The sequence below is a fragment of the Lithobates pipiens genome, unplaced genomic scaffold (genome assembly GCF_037356315.1).
Source record: "Lithobates pipiens isolate NorthernLeopardFrog02 unplaced genomic scaffold, aLitPip1_a1.2 Scaffold_11, whole genome shotgun sequence".
In the NCBI taxonomy this organism is placed as follows: domain Eukaryota; kingdom Metazoa; phylum Chordata; class Amphibia; order Anura; family Ranidae; genus Lithobates; species Lithobates pipiens.
The window spans coordinates 17,118,255-17,138,963 of NW_027507696.1; the positions used below are offsets into that span (position 1 = coordinate 17,118,255).

A 20,709-nucleotide genomic window follows, 5' to 3' on the forward strand; every position below is an offset into this window, starting at 1 on the left:
TTTTTAAGCCCGGGTTCACACTATAACCCGCTGCGGAACGCACAGGAGCGCTGTGCGTCCCTGTTCCCTGTTACAGGGATGAATTCTATGCCTGAATTTGGCCCTGAAACTGAGCCAAAGACGCACATGTTTTTTTCTGCAGTGCGCTCCGCAGCCGCCCTGGAGATATGTGAACTGGCTCCATAGGGAGCCAGTCACATTCTCCTACTATGCGAACTAGATGCGGGGAAACGCGCATCTAATTCGCATAGGTGTGAACGGGGGCTAATTGTTTTCAGTTTTTTTTTCAAATTTGAGGTCCAGTTCACACTAGAAAAGCAGTCTGGATGCGTTCCAGATGCTTTTCTGCATGTGTGTTTTTGATGCGTTCCAGTGCATTTTTGATGCAGTCTAGTGCAATCCCCCCCCCCCCCTCTTTTTTCTTAACCTTAAGAGCCAGTTCACACCACATGCAGTCCAGTGTGTTTTTTCTTCTGCATGAATAACGCATGGAAAGTAGGTTATATGGTTTTCAATGGCATAGTTCACATCAGTGCTTGCAGTTCCACTTCCAGGGAAAAAAAAGTAGAACATGTTGCATTTTTTTCTGCACTGGAATGCTGTAAAATGCACTGGAACGCACCTTAATGCACCAAAAAATGCACCAAAAGTGCACTGTAACACATCAAAAACGCACCAAAAACACCCATGCAGAAAAGCTCCTGGAACGCATCCGGACTGTGATTCTATGGTGTGAACTGGCCCTAAATAAGGACATGTGCGTTTTTGGTCTGTTCCAGTACAGTCCAGGAAAAACACATCACACAATACCAGGCATTAACAGGACAGCAGGGACACACTGCTGACTGGAGCCTCAATTGCTTTTCCAGTGGCACCGTCACACCTTCCAGTAAGAAAAAGAGCCAGAGAACACTGGTGGAGCTGGGAGATGGGCATGTTGTTATCTCTCATCTTTCTCCAAGTAACACATACAAAGCACAGTTTGAATAAAAATGCTGGGAGGCAAGAAGTGAGACAGATGATATACCGCTGTGCTAACTGACAGGTAGGACTAAACACAACCAGTTGCTTAAATCTATTTGCCACGGTGCTCTTTTTGCATGTAGATGCCATTGACAAACATATTGGCTAGGATCAGTTCTGAATAATTTCAAAATTCAAACTATTGTAATGTTTGAGGTTAATTTAGCTTAGTGTAGAGCTTACCAGTGAGTTCACCCCAGTTGTGCCATTTAAGGGCTTGTTGGCCCATTTTTATTAAACAAAACGAAAAAGTCCATACAGGAGTCCCTCTGTACATGATCTGCCATACCACTGTACCACCCTGCTCATCTGCCCCACCACTGTACCTTCTGCACAGCTGTCCCACCTCTGTTCCCCCTGCTCTTCTGCCCCACCACTGTAACCCCCTGCTCATGTGATCCACCACTGTACCTCCTTTCTCCTGTGCACCCCACCGCTGTAATCCCTTGCTCATCTGTCCCACCAATGTACCTCCTTTCTCCTCTGCCCCAACACTGAAACCCCCCTGCTCATCTTTTCCACCATTGTAATCCCCTTCTCATCTGGCCCAACTCTGAACCCCCCCCCCTGCTCATTTTTCATACCACTGTAACACCCTGCTCATCTACACTATCACTGTACCCCCCTGCTTTTCTGTCCCACCGCTGAACCCTCTTCTCATCCCTTCCACCACTGTACCTACTGCTCATCTGCCTCACCACTGTACCTCCCTGCACATCTGCTCCACTGCCATAACCCCATGCTCTTCTGGGGCAGATGATCAGGGGGTTACAATAATGGGACAGAAGAGCAGGGTGGTACAATGGTGAGGCAGATGAAAAAGGGGGTATATTGGTGGGACAGGTGAGCAGGGGTTACAGTGGTGGGTCAGATGAGCAGGGGGTACAGTGGTGAAACAGGTTTGCAGGGCCTACAGTGATCTGAGGTGCAAAGGTGCAGGAATTGGGGCTGATCTGAGGCGTGAGAGTGCAGAATGTTAATGTCTCACTACTAAAGTAGTTTACAACATTTATTTTATAAAAAATCCTTTTCATGATTGAGAGTGTGAAGTTGACATTTTTTTGTTATAAAATCGGCACGCTCAATTTCTTTGAAAACATTTTTCAGCACACTGTGCTCAAAAGGTTGCCTACTCCTGCTTTAGCATTTGCCCTGTCTCATGAGTATCACTCTGTAAGTAGGCCACTCTGGCTGAGTATTAGGAGTGACGTTGTTTTACTGCTTGATGCCTTTTGAAATATCCGTTTTCTGTCAGTAAACTGTGGAAGGGGTTAATGTTGAGGGACTGAGCTCTAGTGTCATCCACACATCCAATGGGGTGTTTCATGTGTGATCCATGCTCTCCTTCCTGCCATACAGCAGAGACAATTTAGGTATGCATCTTTCTGAAGCTAAAGGATTAGCCTGTTGCTTCTGTCAGTGCTGTGCCCAGTCTTAGATTATTTAGAGCTCCTAAGATCGCCAGTACCTTCCAGGTGCACCCACTGTTCCAAATTTTTGTTTATGGAGACCAGAAATGTCCAGACAGGATGTTTGTTCCCCCTTCTAAACAAAGCGACCACCATTCCAAATACCTTGTTACAGCTGTGGATGGCTAGCATTTGGCCCTCAGCACTAGGGGTTGTAAAGGTTTGTTTTTTATTTTCTAAATAGGTTCCTTTAAGCTAGTGCATTGTTGGTTCACTTACCCTTTCCATCAATTTCCCTTCTAAATGTTTTTTTCTCCGCTCGGATGATGGTGTGATGTTTAGGCTCGGTTCACACAGGGGGCGACACGAGGCGACACGACTTGCCGTGCTGTGACCTGACAAGTCGCCCCCGTTCTGTACTACGGAACCGTTCTAAGAGGAGCGACTCGAGTCGCTCCGACTTAGAAAAAAGGTTCCTGTACTACTTTTGGGCGACCTCTGGGCGACTTTCATTGACTTCTATACAGAAGTCATTTGCAAGTCGCCGCTGAGGTCGTGGCAGGTCGCGGCACGGCAAGTCGTGTCGCCTCGCATCGCCCCCTGTGTGAACCGAGCCTTACTGAGGAGAATCAGGAAGTGAGAAATTCAGACAAAGAAAAAAAACATTTAGAAGGGAAATCGAAGGAAAACGTAAGTGAACCAACAATGCACTAGCTTAAAGGAACCTATTTAGAAAATAAAAAACAAAGCTTTACAACCCCTTTAAGAGTAAAATATCTGCTCTTGTTGTCTTGTTCCGAATTGCCTTTTTTTTAAGGTGTCCCCTAGGACTCCTTGCAGATCTTAATTTGTTCTTCAGAGGACCTCAAAAACTGCCCTTTAAATCTTTCAGGATTGTTCCTCAGCCCACTCTCATCCATAAGGTGATGTTTCTTGTAGCCCAGTGGTCATGAACCCTGTCCTCAGGGCCCACTAACAGGCCAGGTTTGCAAGATAACTGAAATACATGACAGGTGATCTCATTTGCTGCTCAGTGATTGCAGTATTCTAGTCTGCATCTCACCAAGTTAATACATAAAACCTGGCCTGTTAGTGGGTCCTGAGGACAGGGTTGATGACCACTGTTGTAGCCATCACTTCTCCAAGGCAAGTGTCTGAGCTGTCAGCTTTATCCTGTAAAAAAGTTTTATTGGTCTTGCTCAAGGACAAGGTGGTGTTGAGACCCAGAATCTTCTTCCTACCTAAAGTAGTTTCGGCCTCTCACATCAACCAGGACATTGTTCTTTCATCCATGTGTCAGGCTCCAATTTATCAGAAGGAGATTAATCTCTATTTCCTGCATGAAATTTGGGCTATGAGAGTTTAAGCCTTGGCCATTGCTTGCTTCTTTCTTCAGAAAGACTGTCTTTGTCATTTCAAATAGTCCCCAAAAGGCGAACCTGGTTCTTGTTTCACCATTTTTTGGTGTCTCAGACAGACTTATCCAAGCTTATGGTCACAAAGTAAGATTTTCATCTTTTCCTTTCACACTGTAATAGATTTGTGAGTGTCTCTTGGGCTTTTCTGCTTTAGGCTTTTTTTCAGATTTTCAAGGCTTGCAACTATTCTTCTGTTCACTCATTTTCCAAGTTCCAACAAGTAGATGTTCAGGCCCCATCTGATTCCAGCTTAGGACATTCAGTACTCGTGTACTCTGATGTACTCGAGTACCTGTCTCCTGTCATTTAGGCAGCTATTTGAGCTGCAGACTGGATTTGTAGATGTCATTAAAAACCTTATCAGTAAACCCTGCTGGCATAACCATTACATTTGAGATACATTCACTTTTGATCATTTTCTAAAAACATAAAGGCGCACTAAGGTGTATTGGCTTCTCAGAATAATGTAAAAAGTCTAACAAAAGTCTCTAAAACTCAATAAAGTCTATTCACTTGGTTAGGCTCTCCAGGTGCAGAACCAGGCTCTGTGTAGACAATAAGAGAAAAAAAGGAAAGTGCGTCTAAGTGCAGCAAGGACTAACTTTATTAAAACCCTCAATAGGGCTACTAACATGATCTAAAAGTATACAAGCTCAATAATAAATGTAACCGCTCTGTGCTGTAGGCATCCCCCTGCCACCTGGCCTGCACTGTGTAACCAAGTTGTGGACTCACGGGGGGGATCTATGGTGTGTTCAATTCTGGAAACCACTGTGAAACACCCCGGAAGTGGAGGTGATGTGTGGGCTGTGGCAAAGTGTTTTGGAGTATGCACACTCCTTTTTCAAACCAGAACGATGGACAAGAGCCGCAATTTATGTGAGAGTCACAGTGAGACGACAGCGCCTAGCTGAGCCATAAATTATATAAAAATACATGCAAAAAGAGACTTAGAATCCACATCTCAACTCTTAAATCTCAACTACAGAAAAAAAGTTGAAAACCATTTATAATTTTTCCACTTCCACTTCACAATTATGCACCACTTTGTGTTGGTCACATAAAATACCTTTTACATGTTTGGTTGTAACATGACAAAATGTGGAAAATTTCAAGGGGTATGAATACATTTCCAAGGTACTGTAAGAAGCCAGGTTTTTCAGTGACTAGTAAATTAATTAGCTCTTTTTAGTTTTCTTCAGGCAGTTTGTAATGGGTTTAACCGCTTGTTGCCAGCCGGCCGTCATATGATGGCCAGGCGGCACAGCTCTCATTCTGGTGGAGCATCATATGACGCCCGTCCATTTAAACAGGGCATGCGCACGGTCGTGTACACGCAGCCCTTTACCTTCAGTGACGGCTTGTCACGGAGACACCGCTCGCCACTGAGGGCGTGAACAACCATTAAGCATGGCTGTTTACCACGTGATCAGCTGTGATGAAGTCACAGCCAATCACAGATGGTACCGCCCCGCTTTGCACGACGCATTCGCGTGAGCACGTTGGTGGCAGTGTGTTCCCGGGAACACTGCTCTTCACTGACGCTGGTAAATGGCCATTGGCCGGCGGCTGTTTACCATGTGATCGGCTGTGATCCTTTCACAGCCGATCACTAAATGTAAAAACAGAGCGGTAACGAGATGTTACCGGGTTCTACTCCTCACACACGATGAGGAGATTGTGGTAACATCTTGTTACTGCCTACAGTGTACACCAATCACACTGATTGCTCCCCTCCCTCTAATAAAGAGGACCTGCCACCACCCATCAAAGTACCTGTCACAGTTCATCTGAGTACCTGTCACAGTTCATCTGAGTACCTGTCACAGTTTATATGAGTACTTGAGTACCTGTCACAGTCCATCTGAGTACCTGTCAGCACCCTTCAGAGTATCCGAATACCAGTCACCAGCCCATCGGAGTACCCGAGTACCTGTCACCAGCCCATCGGAGTACCCGAGTACCTGTCACCAGCCCATCGGAGTACCCGAGTACCTGTCACCAGCCCATCGGAGTACCCGAGTACTTGTCACCAGCCCATAAAGTTACTTGAGTACCTGTCTCCAGCCCACCAGTGTACCTGAGTACCTATCTGCAGCCCATGCCTCATAGAATATACGTTGGGGTGTTTGCTTTCCAAAATGGGGTACTTTTGTGGGTAATTCCACTGTCCTGGTGCTCAAGGACGTTCAAAAGTGTGATAGGTGGGAATGAAATAAGATGTGTAATTTATGCTCCTAGTACATCTGAAGGTACTACTTCAATGTTGGGCCTCTGTATGTGGCCAGGCTGTGTAAAAGTCTCACACATGTGGTATGGCCATACTCGAGAAGAATAGCAGAATGTGTTTTGGGGTGTAATTTTTGCTATATACATGCTATGTGTTAGAAATATCTTTTAAATTGACAATTTTGCGTTTGCGTTTCATTTTTTTCCCCACATTTTCCAAAAACTTCTGGAAAAAAATGAACCGTTCAAAAGACTCATATGATGCCTCATAGATTATACATTGGGGTGTTTACTTTCCAAAATGGGCTCATTTTGTGGGCAATTCCATTGTTCTGGTGCTCCAGGGCCTTCAAGACTGCTCGTAGAATGCATGAAGGTGCTACTTCAGTGTTGGGCCTGTGCATGTGTCCAGGCTGTGTAAAGTCTCACACGTGTGGTATCACCATACTTGGGAAGAGTATCAGAATGAATTTTGGGCTCTAATTTGTTGTATGCATATGCTGTGTGTGAGAAATAACCTGATAATATGACAATTTTGTGAAAAAAAATTAATAAATACATTTTTCAAAGAATTGTGGGAAAAAATTACAACTTAAAAAAACTCGCCATGCTACTTACTTAATACCTTGGTATGTCTATTTCCTAAAAAGGATAATTTGGGGGGTATTTGTACTTTCCTGACTTGTTAGGGTCTCAAGAAATGAGATTCACCTGATGTACTGAAGGTACATGAAGTGAAGTGATTGGCACCGTAGTTTGTAGACTCTATAACTTCCACAAAGACCAAATAATATACACTAATTTGGGTTATTTTTACCAAAGCTATGTAGCAACTTAAAGTGGAGTTGCCCCCCAAAAAATAAAACTACTTAAAATTCTTTAAAAAAAATCAAAAAAAAATAATTGGCAAAAAAAAAAATTTTTACTCACCTCTAAATACCGGTTGCTAGGGGGTCCCTCGTAGTCTGCCTTCTTCATTGCCCGGGCTGGTGACATCACTTCCCCTCGCGCCGCACATTCACCTGGGACCTGTCACGTGTCCCAGGTGACTGTACGGCGTATCACGGCGCCCTGCGCCGCTCGCGCATGCGCAGTGGGTGCCCGGCTGTGAAGCCACAGCCGGGTGCCCACAGTATGCATGACGGCGCCGCGAGCGGAGCGGGGAGCGAGGGGGGGGGGCTTCGTTCCCCCGCATCGCTGGAACCCGGGACAGGTAAGTGTCCGATTATTAAAAGCCAGCAGCTGCAGTATTTGTAGCTGCTGACTTTTAATTTTTTTTTTTTAGGGGGTACCCCACTTTAACTCATAGATGTGAATGGGCCTTAAATAAATGTGTTTGTGCCTGGAGTTTAGCTTTAAGCGCTGAAGGATTCACTTAATAACCTTTAGGGCTGGTTCACACAAGAATGTGGAAAGGCACATTACATGCGCGTTTCTTGCACTGCTCTCAAACACAATACCCTTGCAATTTGCTGCAGGTGGCAATGTAATTTTAATGGCACCCCACAGGTGCGCAGTGCATTTGTGGGCACCAAATCTCATGGTGCCATAGTACTATGTAACTTGGTGCAGCACATATTAAAGGTAGCGCATGCACCACTATTTTGCGTTCCAGTGCAATTTGCAACCTACTAAAATGAATGGGTGCATGCGGGAATCACACGGGAACATGGAACACATTCCTGTGCAATCTAATGTGACACGATCCTTGGGCCCTCTGAGTGACTCGCACAATCCTGTAATTCTGGATCGCTCTAAAATTGCAGCAAAACACACAACATTCCTAATGGCACCACAAATGTCCTATAAAAACGGGCAAAAAATGTACCAGAGTCAACTCCAAAAAAGGGTACAGGAGCTACTTTGGCACATTTTTGGAGTGGAGCCCCCTCAATTGAATGGTGTCTCTCCAAAAACCGTGCAAAAAAACGCACTGTGCTTGCATCACTGGATGTGAATGGCGCCTTATACTTTTAAATATGCAAGACTAAAAGCCTTGTATTTATAGGACCACTGAACTCTGATGAAATCCAAATGTTCTTATCATTTATAGAAGGAGTACATATATGAAGGTAGATTTTCAAACCTGTTGTCTGCAACATCTGAGTTATTGTTTTGGGAAAGATATGCTGATCTACACTGAGTTGCTTTTATGGATTATGCTATTCAAATAATATTCAAAGAGGAATAACGACTTAATTTTATGTGCCTAAACTGTTGTTCTCCTAAGTTGATTTACCAATGTTTTCTTAACCTGCCATCACAGATTTCTCCCAGAAACTTCAGCCATCTGAACATTTCAATAATTCATCATGCTACCAATTCTTCCACAAGAAGGCAACAAGCGTAAATGAAAGCAGCTGCATAATTCCTTCAAGACTTCCAATACCTCTAAATAAAGGAGCTGGGATTTAGAAAAGAAATTCTGTTTGGGGAAAACATAAATCTTGTGGGATGTTTTTTCTAGCTTGAGAGTATGAGTAGCAAATATTCCCAGAAGAAACTGTGACAATAATAAAAAACATATTAAGAACATATTAAATAATACATCACAGAGACAGATGATAAACCGTAGTAGCGCCTTACTTGGACTTGAATTATTTAGTTGTAATATTCCATTTCATATGCAGTCACAGAAAACCTTATAATGGAGGGTTTCTAGATTGTAAGTTTCTCAAATATTTGTTTCACTCCAGATTCTCATGCTATAGCCAAAGTAACCAATACTAACTTTGGTTAGTTTGGGTTATAAGCAGCGCAGTTTAACAGTGAAGCGAACATTTGCGCTGTTTGAGAATATGTCCTTTAGTGCCACCATCCTCTTCACACCTCCGGCAGGGCAAAGCGATGCCAAATGTGAATGCAAAACTGAAAGCACTCAAGGTGGCTCTTTGATTGTTGATGGACCAACTCCAGTTACGGTTACTGGGCAAGGAGTTTCAGTACAAGGATGTGATCAGCTTCTGCATCTTATATATCAGCGTGTGGAAAAAGCAGTTGGACTTGCCGAAGCTGCTCTTAATGTGGCCAAAGCAAACAGTAGTCTACTGAGCCAACTACAGGATGAAGTGAGCAGTTTACGGAATATGCATGAAAGGTCAGAGAGACCAAAGTCACCTGATATCACTGCAAGATGTAAGTTGTCAGAAGAGGAAGAAGTTGAAGAGATCAGAGGAGTGCAGGTTGTCATAGAGGAGCTCAGACAGCTGGGTGCAGCATCTGCATCATTAGTTCCTGGACTTCATCCACCAACCCTGGAAAGGACAAAAGAAATTTGCTTGCCTACGTGCCCTCCAAATGAGACGCAATCACTTCTAAGTCCTATTCATATGCCGGTAAGTGAAGACATTCATCCGCCGGTAAGTGAAGACATTCATCCATTAAGAGATACAATACATATGTTTAGGTCCACCTGAGCTGGATTTATGCCATTAGTCTTCAAAGCAGTCCACAGAAAAAGTACTGACTGGATTTGAATAAAGTAGTTTGAATACAGTTAATCTCAACTCATTACAAGGGGAAGAGTAGATCAACCAAATTGGTAAGAGAATGGGTTTGAGGGACATGCATGGGTTGCAGATTTTTATTTTTTAATTTGAAATTGTTTTGTATTTTTTTTTTTTTTATTATGGTATCAAATGAAATACAAGGAAACCAAACGCATTGTACATGGATCCCTAAAACATTTAATTATATAATCCTAAATCCCTCATTCTGGCAGCATGAGTTTTCACACAGTACAGTATACCATGCAGTGATATGGTTTGATCTGAACATTGATATTGGGCCTATATAATTGTTTATTAACTTGGGGTGTCCTATAGTAGTTCAGATAAAGTGGATTGGAGATTTAAAGCATTGGTACATGTTTGGGTGATATTTAGAACCAAAGGTTTAGGTGGGTGGAAGATATGTAATTTACAGAAGGTCCAAAATGTCAGTGAAAGGGCCAGTTGTAAGAAATTGGGGCTTAGGAGTGTATACATCCCCAATTCACAGCCAATCTCAAATTATAAGATGGGCATCATAAGTAACAGGGCCCTACCTAGGCCCTGTAATTGGTGAAGGGGGGGGGGGGAGGCGCCACCTACACGATGCTTAATTGGTCTTTAGATAAACTTTAAATCAAGGAAAATGTCCATCTAGTAAAGCCCCATACACACTATCAGATTTTCTGCTGATTTTTGTCTTCAGATTTACCAAAACCATGTAGTGCAAAGGCCTGCCTGATTGCATACAAATTGAAACTCCTAAGGTTTGACCTCATATTATACGGTTTTGGTAAATCTGAAGTAAAAAAATCAGCAGAAAATCTGATAGTGTGTATGGGGCTTTAGGGATAGTGAGCAATCATAGCAGCATACAAACAGGTGCAATAAGTATATTTCACACCCTCATCACTGTTGGTCAAAGGTGGGCGATTATACATAGAAATTGTTCTGACAAGATAATTTCCTGTAGCCCACTGCAACCAATCAGAATCCTTTTTTTTTTTTATTTTAAACTCTACATGGAAGAAGTAACAGTTGGAAGGTAATTGGTTTCTATGGACAATAAAAACACTTTTTTCATACATAAGTCTTGCATCTTGTTTCTTGATTAAAACATCCCTTGACCGCATCCACCACTACTAGTACTCCCATTTAAAGGTAAAATATCTACAGTGGTTATCATAAATTTAGCACATGTATGCTGTATTGTCAGGACCATGAGAAGTAACACATCCTCTTATTAAGATGTCTTTCATTTGCTCCTAAAATCTGCCTAAATTCCATTGTGTTTGAGTATTTGTGAGTAAAGACACACAATTTCGGCAGGGAATTGTGTGATGACAGACTGTTTGCCTAAAATCTGACCATTAGTCGTTAGTACGCTCCATCAATTGTTGTCCAACTTTCCGCCAACAAATGTTGGATGGTAGGCTAATACATTTTCGGCAGACAACGGTCTGTTGTCAGATTTTCCTATCGTCTGTACACAAGTCCGTCACACAAAAGTCCAACGTACAAACCCGCATGCTCGGAATCAGTGATTCAAACATGACATTGGCAGAAGGTGCCCAAAGGGTGGCTCTCAAGAGCTGAAATTCCTCGTAGTACGTCACTACGTTTGTGTTTGTTGGCCGACAACTGTGTACTGTTTTGTATGGAAGACAAGTTCCTGGCACACACCCTTCGGTCAAAAGTCTGACGCTTTGTCTTCTGAAAGTCTAATCGTGTGTACGAGACTTTAGTCTGAAATGTGGTATATAAGTCAGCATGTGCAACAGTGGAATTAAAGCAGAACTTCTGCTCATCCGCTCCTTCCCCCAGCCTGTAACTGGTTCAGTTTTTGTCGGTACTGGATTCATCTTCCTCAGTCCTTGCTAAAGTGAGGATAACTTTGCCATGTCCTGCTCCCCTTCCTGCCTACAGCCTTCTAAAACACATCATACATCCCAAGAGGCTACAGGCTACCTGTGCCACACGATCTTATGCATGTGATGTAGTTAGCCGACTGTGATTCATCAGGAAGTTACAAGTTATGCCACATACACACAACCGTTTTTTCCATCATAAACTCTGATGGTTTTTCTGACGGAGTTCCGCTGAAACGGACTTGCCTACACGTGATCACACCAAAGTCCGATCGTTTAGAACATGGTGACGTACAACACGTACGATGGGACTAGAAAAAGAAAGTTTAATAGCCAGTAACCAATAGCTGCCCTTGCGTCGTTTTTGGTCCGTCGGAACAGCATACAGACGAACTGTTTTCCCGATAGAAATTGATTCCGTCGGAAAGATTTAAAACATGTTCTATTTCTAGGTCTGTCAGAATTTTCGAAAAAAAAAAAAGTCAGCTGAAGCCCACACACACGATCAGGATATCCAATGAAATGATTCCGTCTGACTTTTTCTGCCGGAAAGTTCGACCGTGTGTACACGGCATTAGAGTGCAGCCTCATCAGCGCACATCATTGAAGAAAAAAACATACTTATTTTGAAATTTTATACCAGAAAATATGAAAAGCATTCTTCAAAATTTTCAATCTTTTTTCGTTTGTTTAGCAAAGAATAAAAAATCCAGTAGTGATTAAATACCATCATAAGAAAGCTCTATCTGTCTCAAAAATGAATTTGGATACAGTGTTGCATGACCACGCAATTGTCATTCAAAATGTGACGTGCTTTTTTGACGGACCGTTTTTAAGACACTGCAGTGTGTTTGCGCATTGTAAAACAAAGCTTCACTTGGATTGCTTTGGGGAAAAGTGTAGTGATTTCATCATCTTACCAGATCATTGTCATTTGCCTTCTTGATTCTTTAATACAGCCTTTACCTAGTACATTTAGTTCCTTATAGGTTGTAGACCTTACTGGAAGTTTCCTACAATGCTTGTCAAAAGCTTGTACCAACATACTTGATTACACAAGTAGCTTCCAGTCTTATGACCTAAACTAGGAATGGCTGGAAGCAAATGTCTGAAATCCTTGTATCCTTAAAGTGAAAGCATGTCAAGAGCATTAACAGAATAACAAATCTTCATATGACAGAAGAAATAATGTGAATTTTAATGCATGAACATTGTTTAGTTTGTTTCTACCAAATACTGGCTTCTTTTTATTGGGGTGATGACTATAATTAACATGTGAAACATAAGTGGTCTACCATTACCTACTGCATATCTGTCATTTGTTAGGAAATAATTAGTCCACTGATTTGTATTGATTTCAAGATACACATATACACTTGAGCTTTCATATCCTACAAGGTTTAATGGGCAATGAACTTAGGCTGCATTCACACTTCAGCATTTTGAATCGCAGGCAAATTTGCCACTAATTGAAAGCGCTGATGTTTGAATGGAAAATTGCAGGACTCGCATTTGAGATGCCATTCATTTGAATGACACCTCAAATCGCAGCACAGGTCTTCTGCGATTGTAGCACGATAAATCGCGCTGCAGTCACGGCAACACACATCATGGGAAGCATGACGCCCAAAAAAAGTTAGGGATCTACCTATTGGCGACATGCTTCCCGCGATGCATGTTGCTGCGATTTATCGATTTGAGGTGCCATTCATAGTTACATCGTTAGGTTGAAAAAAGACACAAATCCATCCAGTCCAACCACAACCAAAAAATAAAAAATAATGTACAATCCAATATACCCAATTCTATATGCCACAGTTGATCCAGAGTAAGGCGAAAAACCCCAGCAGAGCATGATCCAATTTGCTAAAGCAGGGGAAAAAATTCCTTCCTGATCCCCCGAGAGGCACTCGGATTTTGCCCGGATCAACTTTACCTATAAATGTTAGTACCCAGTTATATTATGTACACTTAGGAAATAATCCAGGCTTTTCTTAAAGCAATCTACTGAGCTGGCCAGAACCACCTCTGCATATTCAAATGAATGGCATCTCAAATGCGAGTCACGTGATTTGCAATTCACACATCAGCGATTTCAAATAGTGGGAAGATTCATGGCAAATCTGTCCATGATTCAAAACGCTGAAGTGTGAATGCAGCCTTAAAGTGTTACTAATGTCAAAGATTTTATTTTTAATAACAAACATGTTATACTTACCAGCTCAGTGCAGTGGTATTACACAGAGTGGCCCCGATCATCCTCTTCTGGGTTCCAAGGAGACGATCTTGGCTCCTCCTCTTCTTATGACGGACCAGCCACTGGCTATGGGGAGAGCATAGTCTGCGCGCCCCCGACCTGTGTGTCTATGGAGCCGCGCTCCATAGACTTACACAGCGGGACTTAGGCCCGCCCCCCACTTCCTCTTCATTGCATCTGATTGACAGCAGCAAGAGCCAATGGCTCCTGCTGCTGCTGCTCAAATGCTGTTTAAAGAGGAAAAGAGAGGAGAATCAATGCAGCTGTGCACAGCACTGATCTCTTCTCCCCTCTCTTCCCTTTCACATAGGAGAAGGAGGCACAGAGAAACGTAAAAAGTTTTTTACCTTAAAGTGTTACAAAATCCAGTAATATGAAAATAGTTCATCTGCTCCCCTCCCCCCACACAGTGCCCAATGGACCACTGATAGTGCATGAGAATATTTTGGTGGTCCCCAGGGGTTCTGCCGCAAATCAACATTGTGTCGGATGTATACCGCCCAATGTTGTTCTCAGTGCGCACTGACAGTCAATACTATCAGCGTGCATTGATACCTGATGCCTCTTCTGTTGTTTCCGGCTCCTGTGAACTCGGGGGGAGGCGCCAGCAGGGGCGTACCTAGAGCATTTGGCACCCGGGGCGGATCCTATATCTGGCACCCCCCCACCATAAAATTTAAAAACACCCACCGTGTCCCCTGCACACCTCTGCATCCTTCAATATCTTTTTGTCACTACTGTGTACCCCCCCCTCTCCACAACTGCACCTCTGGACCCCTTTAAATTACACAGCACCCTGCACCTCTGGACCCCTTTACATTACACAGGACCTTGCACCTAAGGATCTCTACATTACACAGCCCCCTGCACCTCTGGACCCCTTTACATTACACAGCAGCCTGCACCTCTGGACCCCTTTACATTACACAGCTCTTGTACCACTAGACCCCTTTACATAACATAGCACCCTGAACCTCCTGACCCCTTTACATTACACAGCGCCCTGCACCTCTGGACCCCTTTACATTACACAGGACCTTGCGCCTAAGGACCTCTTTACATTACACAGCAGCCTGCACCTCTGGACCCCTTTACATTACACAGCTCTTGTACCTCTGGACCCCTTTACATAACATAGCACCCTGAACCTCCTGACCCCTTTACATTACACAGCCCTTGTACCCATGGATCCCTTTACATTACACAGCACCCTGAACCTCTGGACCCCTTTACATTACACAGCCCTTGTACCTCTGGACCCCTTTACATTACACAGCACCCTGCACCTCTGCACCCCTTTACATTACACAGCCCCTCACAGCTCTGGACCCTCTGCATGTTACACAGATCCCCTACAGTGCAGACCCCCCTCCCTACCATACAGACCCCCATCTACAGTGTAGACCCCCCTACAGTACAGAATCCTCCCCTACAGTGCAGACCCTCCTACAGTACAGACCCCTCCACCCTATAGCGCAGACCCCCCCCCTACAGTGCAGACCCTCCTACAGTACAGACCCACCCCCCTACAGCGCAGACTCCCCTACAGTACAGACTCCCCTACAGTACAGAATCCTCACCTACAGTACAGACCCCCCTACAGTGCAGAATCTTCCCCTACAGTACAGACCCCCCCCCCCCTACAGTGCAGGACCCCTTCTACAGTGCAGGACCCCCCTACAGTGCAGGACCCCCTACAGTGCAGGACCCCCTACAGTGCAGGACCCCCTACAGTGCAGGACCCCTTCTACAGTGCAGGACCCCTTCTACAGTGCAGGACCCCCTACAGTGCAGGACCCCCCCTACAGTGCAGGACCCCCCCTACAGTGCAGGACCCCCCTACAGTGCAGACCCCCTACAGTGCAGGACCCCCTTCTACAGTGCAGGACCCCTTCTACAGTGCAGGACCCCTTCTACAGTGCAGGACCCCCCCTACAGTGCAGGACCCCCTACAGTGCAGGACCCCCCCTACAGTGCAGGACCCACCACAGTAAAGAACCCCCCTACAGTGCAGGACCCCCCCTACAGTGCAGGACCCCCCTACAGTGCAGGACCCCCCTACAGTGCAGGACCCCCCCCTACAGTGCAGACTCCCTACAGTGCAGGACCCACCACAGTAAAGAACCCCTAGTGTACCTGGAGCCCAAGGCAGCGGCATTGCAGGGGGGAGGTGCGAGCAGCACCCGAGTGAAGTGTCACCGCGCGCCGTTCAGATCAGTCTCGGGCAGCGGCTGTCACTCACAGCCGAGCAGAGTGAAGCCGCCTCCCCCTCCTTGTCTACACAGTGCTGTGCATGGAGGAGGGGGAGGCGGCTTCACTCTGCTCGGCTGTGAGTGACAGCCGCTGCCCGAGACTGATCAGAACGGCAGCGCGACGCGACCACAGAGAGAAGGGGAGCTGGGTCCCGGATCACTGAGCCTGCACATGTCACTCCACTCAGGTGCTGCTCGCACCCCCCCCAATGCCGCCCACTGCCAGTGCCTCGGGCTCCTCACGGCGCTGTCTGACACTTCAGTTGCGGAGAGGGGAGGGGGGGCGCTGGCCTGACACCCCCCCCCCAGTGTGTGGCACCCGGGGCGGCACGCCCCCCCGCCCCCCCACTTAGTACGCCCCTGGGCGCCAGGGGTAGTTCAGACAGAGGAAGGTGGGGAAGGAGGGGACATCCAATGGCAGCACTGTTCACAGACTGTAGGAGCACAGAGCTTGAGCACATGACTGGAAAATGAGCTGAGATCTAATGATGAGTCTGTGTAAGGCAGCAGTGTGATGCAGAATGCAGGGGGGCAGGGAGCCAGAGCAGTGTGTGTACAAGGCAGCAGTGTGATCTGGGGGAGTGGGGTCAGAGAGCTGGAGCATTGTATGTACAAGGCAGCAATGTGATCCAGGGGGAGGGGGGGGCAGAGAACCGGAGCATTGTGTGAGTATGAGGCAGCAGTGTGATCCAGGGGGAGGGGGGTAGAGAGGTGGAGCATTGTGTGCATAAGGCAGCAGTGTGATCAAGGGGGAGGGGGCAGAGAGCCAGAGCATTTTGTGTAAAAGGCAGAAGTGCGATCAACGGGGGGGTGGGGTAAAGAGTCAGAGCATTGCATGTATAAGGCAGCAGTGTGATCAAGGGGAAGGGGGGCAGAGAGCCGGAGCATAGTAAGGCATGTAAAATTCATGTCAGTGGTCCACAGGATTCATAATTGTGAGTTTAATGGTCTGTGAGGTCCAAAAGGTTGGGGACCACTGGTCCATAGAGATAGCAGGCAGCAATGCTAACTGATAACAGTCCACAGGCAGAAAGTACAGGCAGTTACTAGCTCACAAGATTTCTGTCTGGATGAAGAGCTACTTTTTTTTTTTTCAGCTGATATAATGAAACCAATATTTTATTTAAAGTCTTTGTTAACCCATATATAATTAATACTGCCAGCCCCTCTATTAGAGCTAGGCATAGCACACTATGCATGTCTTTTATAAAAACGAGGCATGTAAATATCTTTTTAGAATGATCTTTAGGCCGGTCACATGACTTGCGACCGCTTTACATCTCCGATACATGGCTTCTGCAAGAGGGGCCGAGATCTCCATCTGACATAACCCGGGGAGGTCAAATGGCCACTCATCCCCTCCTGCAGTAGCCCTGGAAACTGACTGAGAGTTATGTGACCGGCCTGAAGATCGCTCTAAAAATATATTTACATGCCTCGTTTTTTATAAAGGACTAATACAGTGTGGTATGCCTGACTAAAATAGAGCGGGTGGCAGTGACCATTTATAATGTTTTATTTGTACTAATAACCGTGGGGGGGGGGGGGGGCGGAGACAGAAAACAGAGCTGAGAGGCAGGGAGGAGAGAGGAGAGCAGGGGAGCTGCCGATGACGTAGAGATGTACGCTGACCACGGCGGTCAGGGCTCAGCAGCCCTGATTATCGTGGTCAGAGCAGAGAGGGGATACAGGAAGTGGCAATATCAGCCAGGTTTTTTTTTGTTTTTTTAGAGAGGGGCAGATTACACAGCACAAGCACTGTGCTGTGTAATCTGCTTTAAGGGACCAGGATCTATATGTATTTTTTTTCTTTGGGTTAACAAACACTTTAACAGAGCATGATGAAACAAATAGGAGGAAATTATTGTTAGCGTTTACATACAATTTTACCAAGGTAACCAAATTGTGGACAAACATGTTATAGAAAGAAAGTATGCTCAAATGTATTTTCCCGAAATGTGTGCTTACTTACCAGAGTGCAATGTTACCCAAATATTTTCCTGACACCATTGATGGCTTGGCATGACCGTTTTAACGGGAGTGTAAACAGGGCTGGCCGTGATCTTTTTACACTTGCAGCAGTTAACCAAAACCCAATATAATGAAGCATAGGTTTTAGCGCTTTGCTCAGTGGCCTCGTATTCCTTTGGCTTAATGCCCCCTTTGCTGCCTGCCATGTGTATGTGTACATAATATATCAACTCACAGCCTGTGTATGCTTAGTCTCCATTCAACTTCATTCCAGTGGGAGACGCAGTCTGTCACTTTTAATAGGGACAGCTTCTGTTTGCAGTAATTCTGGCAGGTGTATTATCTTCATACCATCTGTTGTGTGCATGCTCAGTGCCTATGTTTCCTCACCACCCGTCATCTATCTGTATATTAACACAGTAGCTGCCATTAAAAGTTTTATTTTTATGAAATATTTTTTATTATTCCCTATAGAGATAGTTTTATCTGGATATAGCATTACAACAATGATTTTATTCTTTCAGGCTATTGATGATTTTTTAACTCCAGAATCAACAGCTCAAAGGATTTTGCCACCCAACTTTGTGAAGCAAGTGACTGATTCACATCCTCATAGGGACACAGTGGAAGTTCTAAATGAAGCAACTCCTCCAATTCTGAAGTCAGCACATTCCCATCTTCGAATACAGAAGGATGGCTCTCTTAGTCCTGGTGGCTTGATTATGGCAGAGACTTCTTCAGATGAGATGAGGCCTCCCGTGTCGCCACCATTTGTGGCATATTATACTGGAACAAGCTCGCGCCAACGAAGCCATGGCCAGAAATGTTCTAGAAGAAAACGAGACCTAGTTTTGTCTGTAAGTATGTATAGTGTATATCTGGGAAATCCACCACATTTGTCTTACTGAGAAAAAAAAAAAAAAAAATACAATGAAGTGTTGAAATGTTGACGCCAAAAAAAAGAAAAAGAAATCCTGTTCCCTTAACCGCTTTTGAACCACCTACCGCATATATACTGCGGCAGTTTTGTGCACGCAGTGTAGGGGGGTGCGCGCTCACGGAGCACTGCTCCTGCTGTGATTGGACACAGCGGGAGCCAATCAGCAGGTCTGGAAGGCGATCGTTCAGTGGAGAGACGGAGTAGCGGTGTGCCTATGTAAACAAGGCAAACTGCTGATCTGTCAGGGAGCAAATGAGACCTTGTGTTTCAAATAAGCTGAAACACAGATCTCTCTTTTTCTCCAGTGTATCCGTCCCTCCACACAGTTAGTAAGCACCTCCCAGGGACACACATAACCCCTTGATCACCTTTGGTGTTAACCCCTTCCCTGCCAGTGTCATTTATACTGTGGCTGTGCATTTTATTTAGCACTGATCCCAGTATTGGTGTCACTCGTCCCCAAAAAGTGTCGCTTGGTGTCCAATTTGTCCACCGTAATGTCGCTTTCCCGCTAAAAATGTTTGATCGCTGCCATTACTAGTAAAAAAAAAAAATAAAAAGTCCCTAAATCTATCCCATAGTTGTAGACGCTATAGCGTTTGCGCAAATCAATCAATATACGCGTATTGATTTTTTTTTTTTTTTTTTACCAAAAACATGTAGCAGAATAGATATTGGCTTAAATTGATGAAGAAATTTATATTTTTTTTACGTTTTTTTTATTGGGAATGTTTTATTGTTTATTAAAAACTGTTGGTCTTTTTTGTTTTTGTTTATAGCGCAAAAAATAAAAACCACAGTGGTGATCAAGTACCACCAAAAGAAATCGCTATTTCTGGGAAAAAGGAACATTCATTTTATTTGGGTGCAGCGTCGCACGACCACGCATTGTTAGTTAAAGCAATGCAGTGCCGTATCGCATAAAAAATGGCCTGGTCAGGAAGTGGGTAAAACCTTCTGGAGCTGATGTGGTTAAAGCATGTTACACAGCATGGTGCTTGTGCTGTGTCATTTGGCCCCCTGTATAACCTAAAAAAAAACCTGACTGATCCTGCTTGGTTCTGCCCTCCCCCCTGTAAACTGACCACGGTTTATCATAGCTGCTGAGCCGCGACACCGTCATCTGCAGCCCTGCGTTGTCCTCCCCCCTCCCCCCTCCCTACCTGCCTGTTAGCTCAAGACACCCCCCGCTGCTTTAAAAACTATAATCTTTTCATAAATAGTAAATATGCAAATCATGGTGCGCTTATTCAACACTGTGAACTATATAACACTGAAAACTGTATATTATCTCCACAGCTTAAGTGAATATAAATAAAGTGCAACATTGAAAAACCACAAAAAAAATAAAATAAAATATGCAAAGAAAGTGCTAAAATTGTGATGATTCTGAAGTGAGCAGATATCCTTCTCACTTGCAGGTAAAAATGCAATTCGTGCTTTAAGTTAAATGTGCATTTACCACCACCATCCAGAACCGGATCCAGAACATTCCCAAATGGTGGTCATCCAGAAAACTAGAAATTACAGGAGACTGGTAAAACTAAAATGAATCAGTGATCATAGTTCTCAACAATCAAAGCGCTTCATCAGAAGCTGCTTTTTGTCGCACTGTTTGAGCAACATTTCGAGAAATCTTTTTCCAAAGAGAGAGTGTGTACTTTATTATCGGAGTTGATTTCCCTGACTATCGAGAATCTTCCTACACTTTTAAACAAGGCTTGAATAGACCCTGGTGGGTCTTTCTTTGAGGCGAGCGGCCAATTCACTCAAAGGTGGATGGTGGTGGTGATTGCACATTTATGTTAACCACTTAAGCCCCGGACCATTTTGCTGGCCAAAGACCAAAGCACA

At 44.6% G+C, this 20,709-nt stretch overlaps 1 protein-coding gene across 2 annotated transcripts in view; it reads left to right on the forward strand.

Annotated features, from left to right (window-relative positions):
- Positions 1-20,709, forward strand: part of CUNH14orf93 (chromosome unknown C14orf93 homolog) — a 57,050-nt gene that overhangs the window by 9,859 nt on the left and 26,482 nt on the right. For both annotated transcript variants that reach the window (XM_077468960.1, XM_077468952.1), the window contains exons 2-3: positions 8,346-9,414; positions 18,440-18,772. In XM_077468960.1, the coding sequence (XP_077325086.1) occupies positions 8,878-9,414; positions 18,440-18,772 (870 nt within the window). In that variant the 5' untranslated portion in view covers positions 8,346-8,877. The remainder of the gene's footprint in view (positions 1-8,345; positions 9,415-18,439; positions 18,773-20,709) is intronic.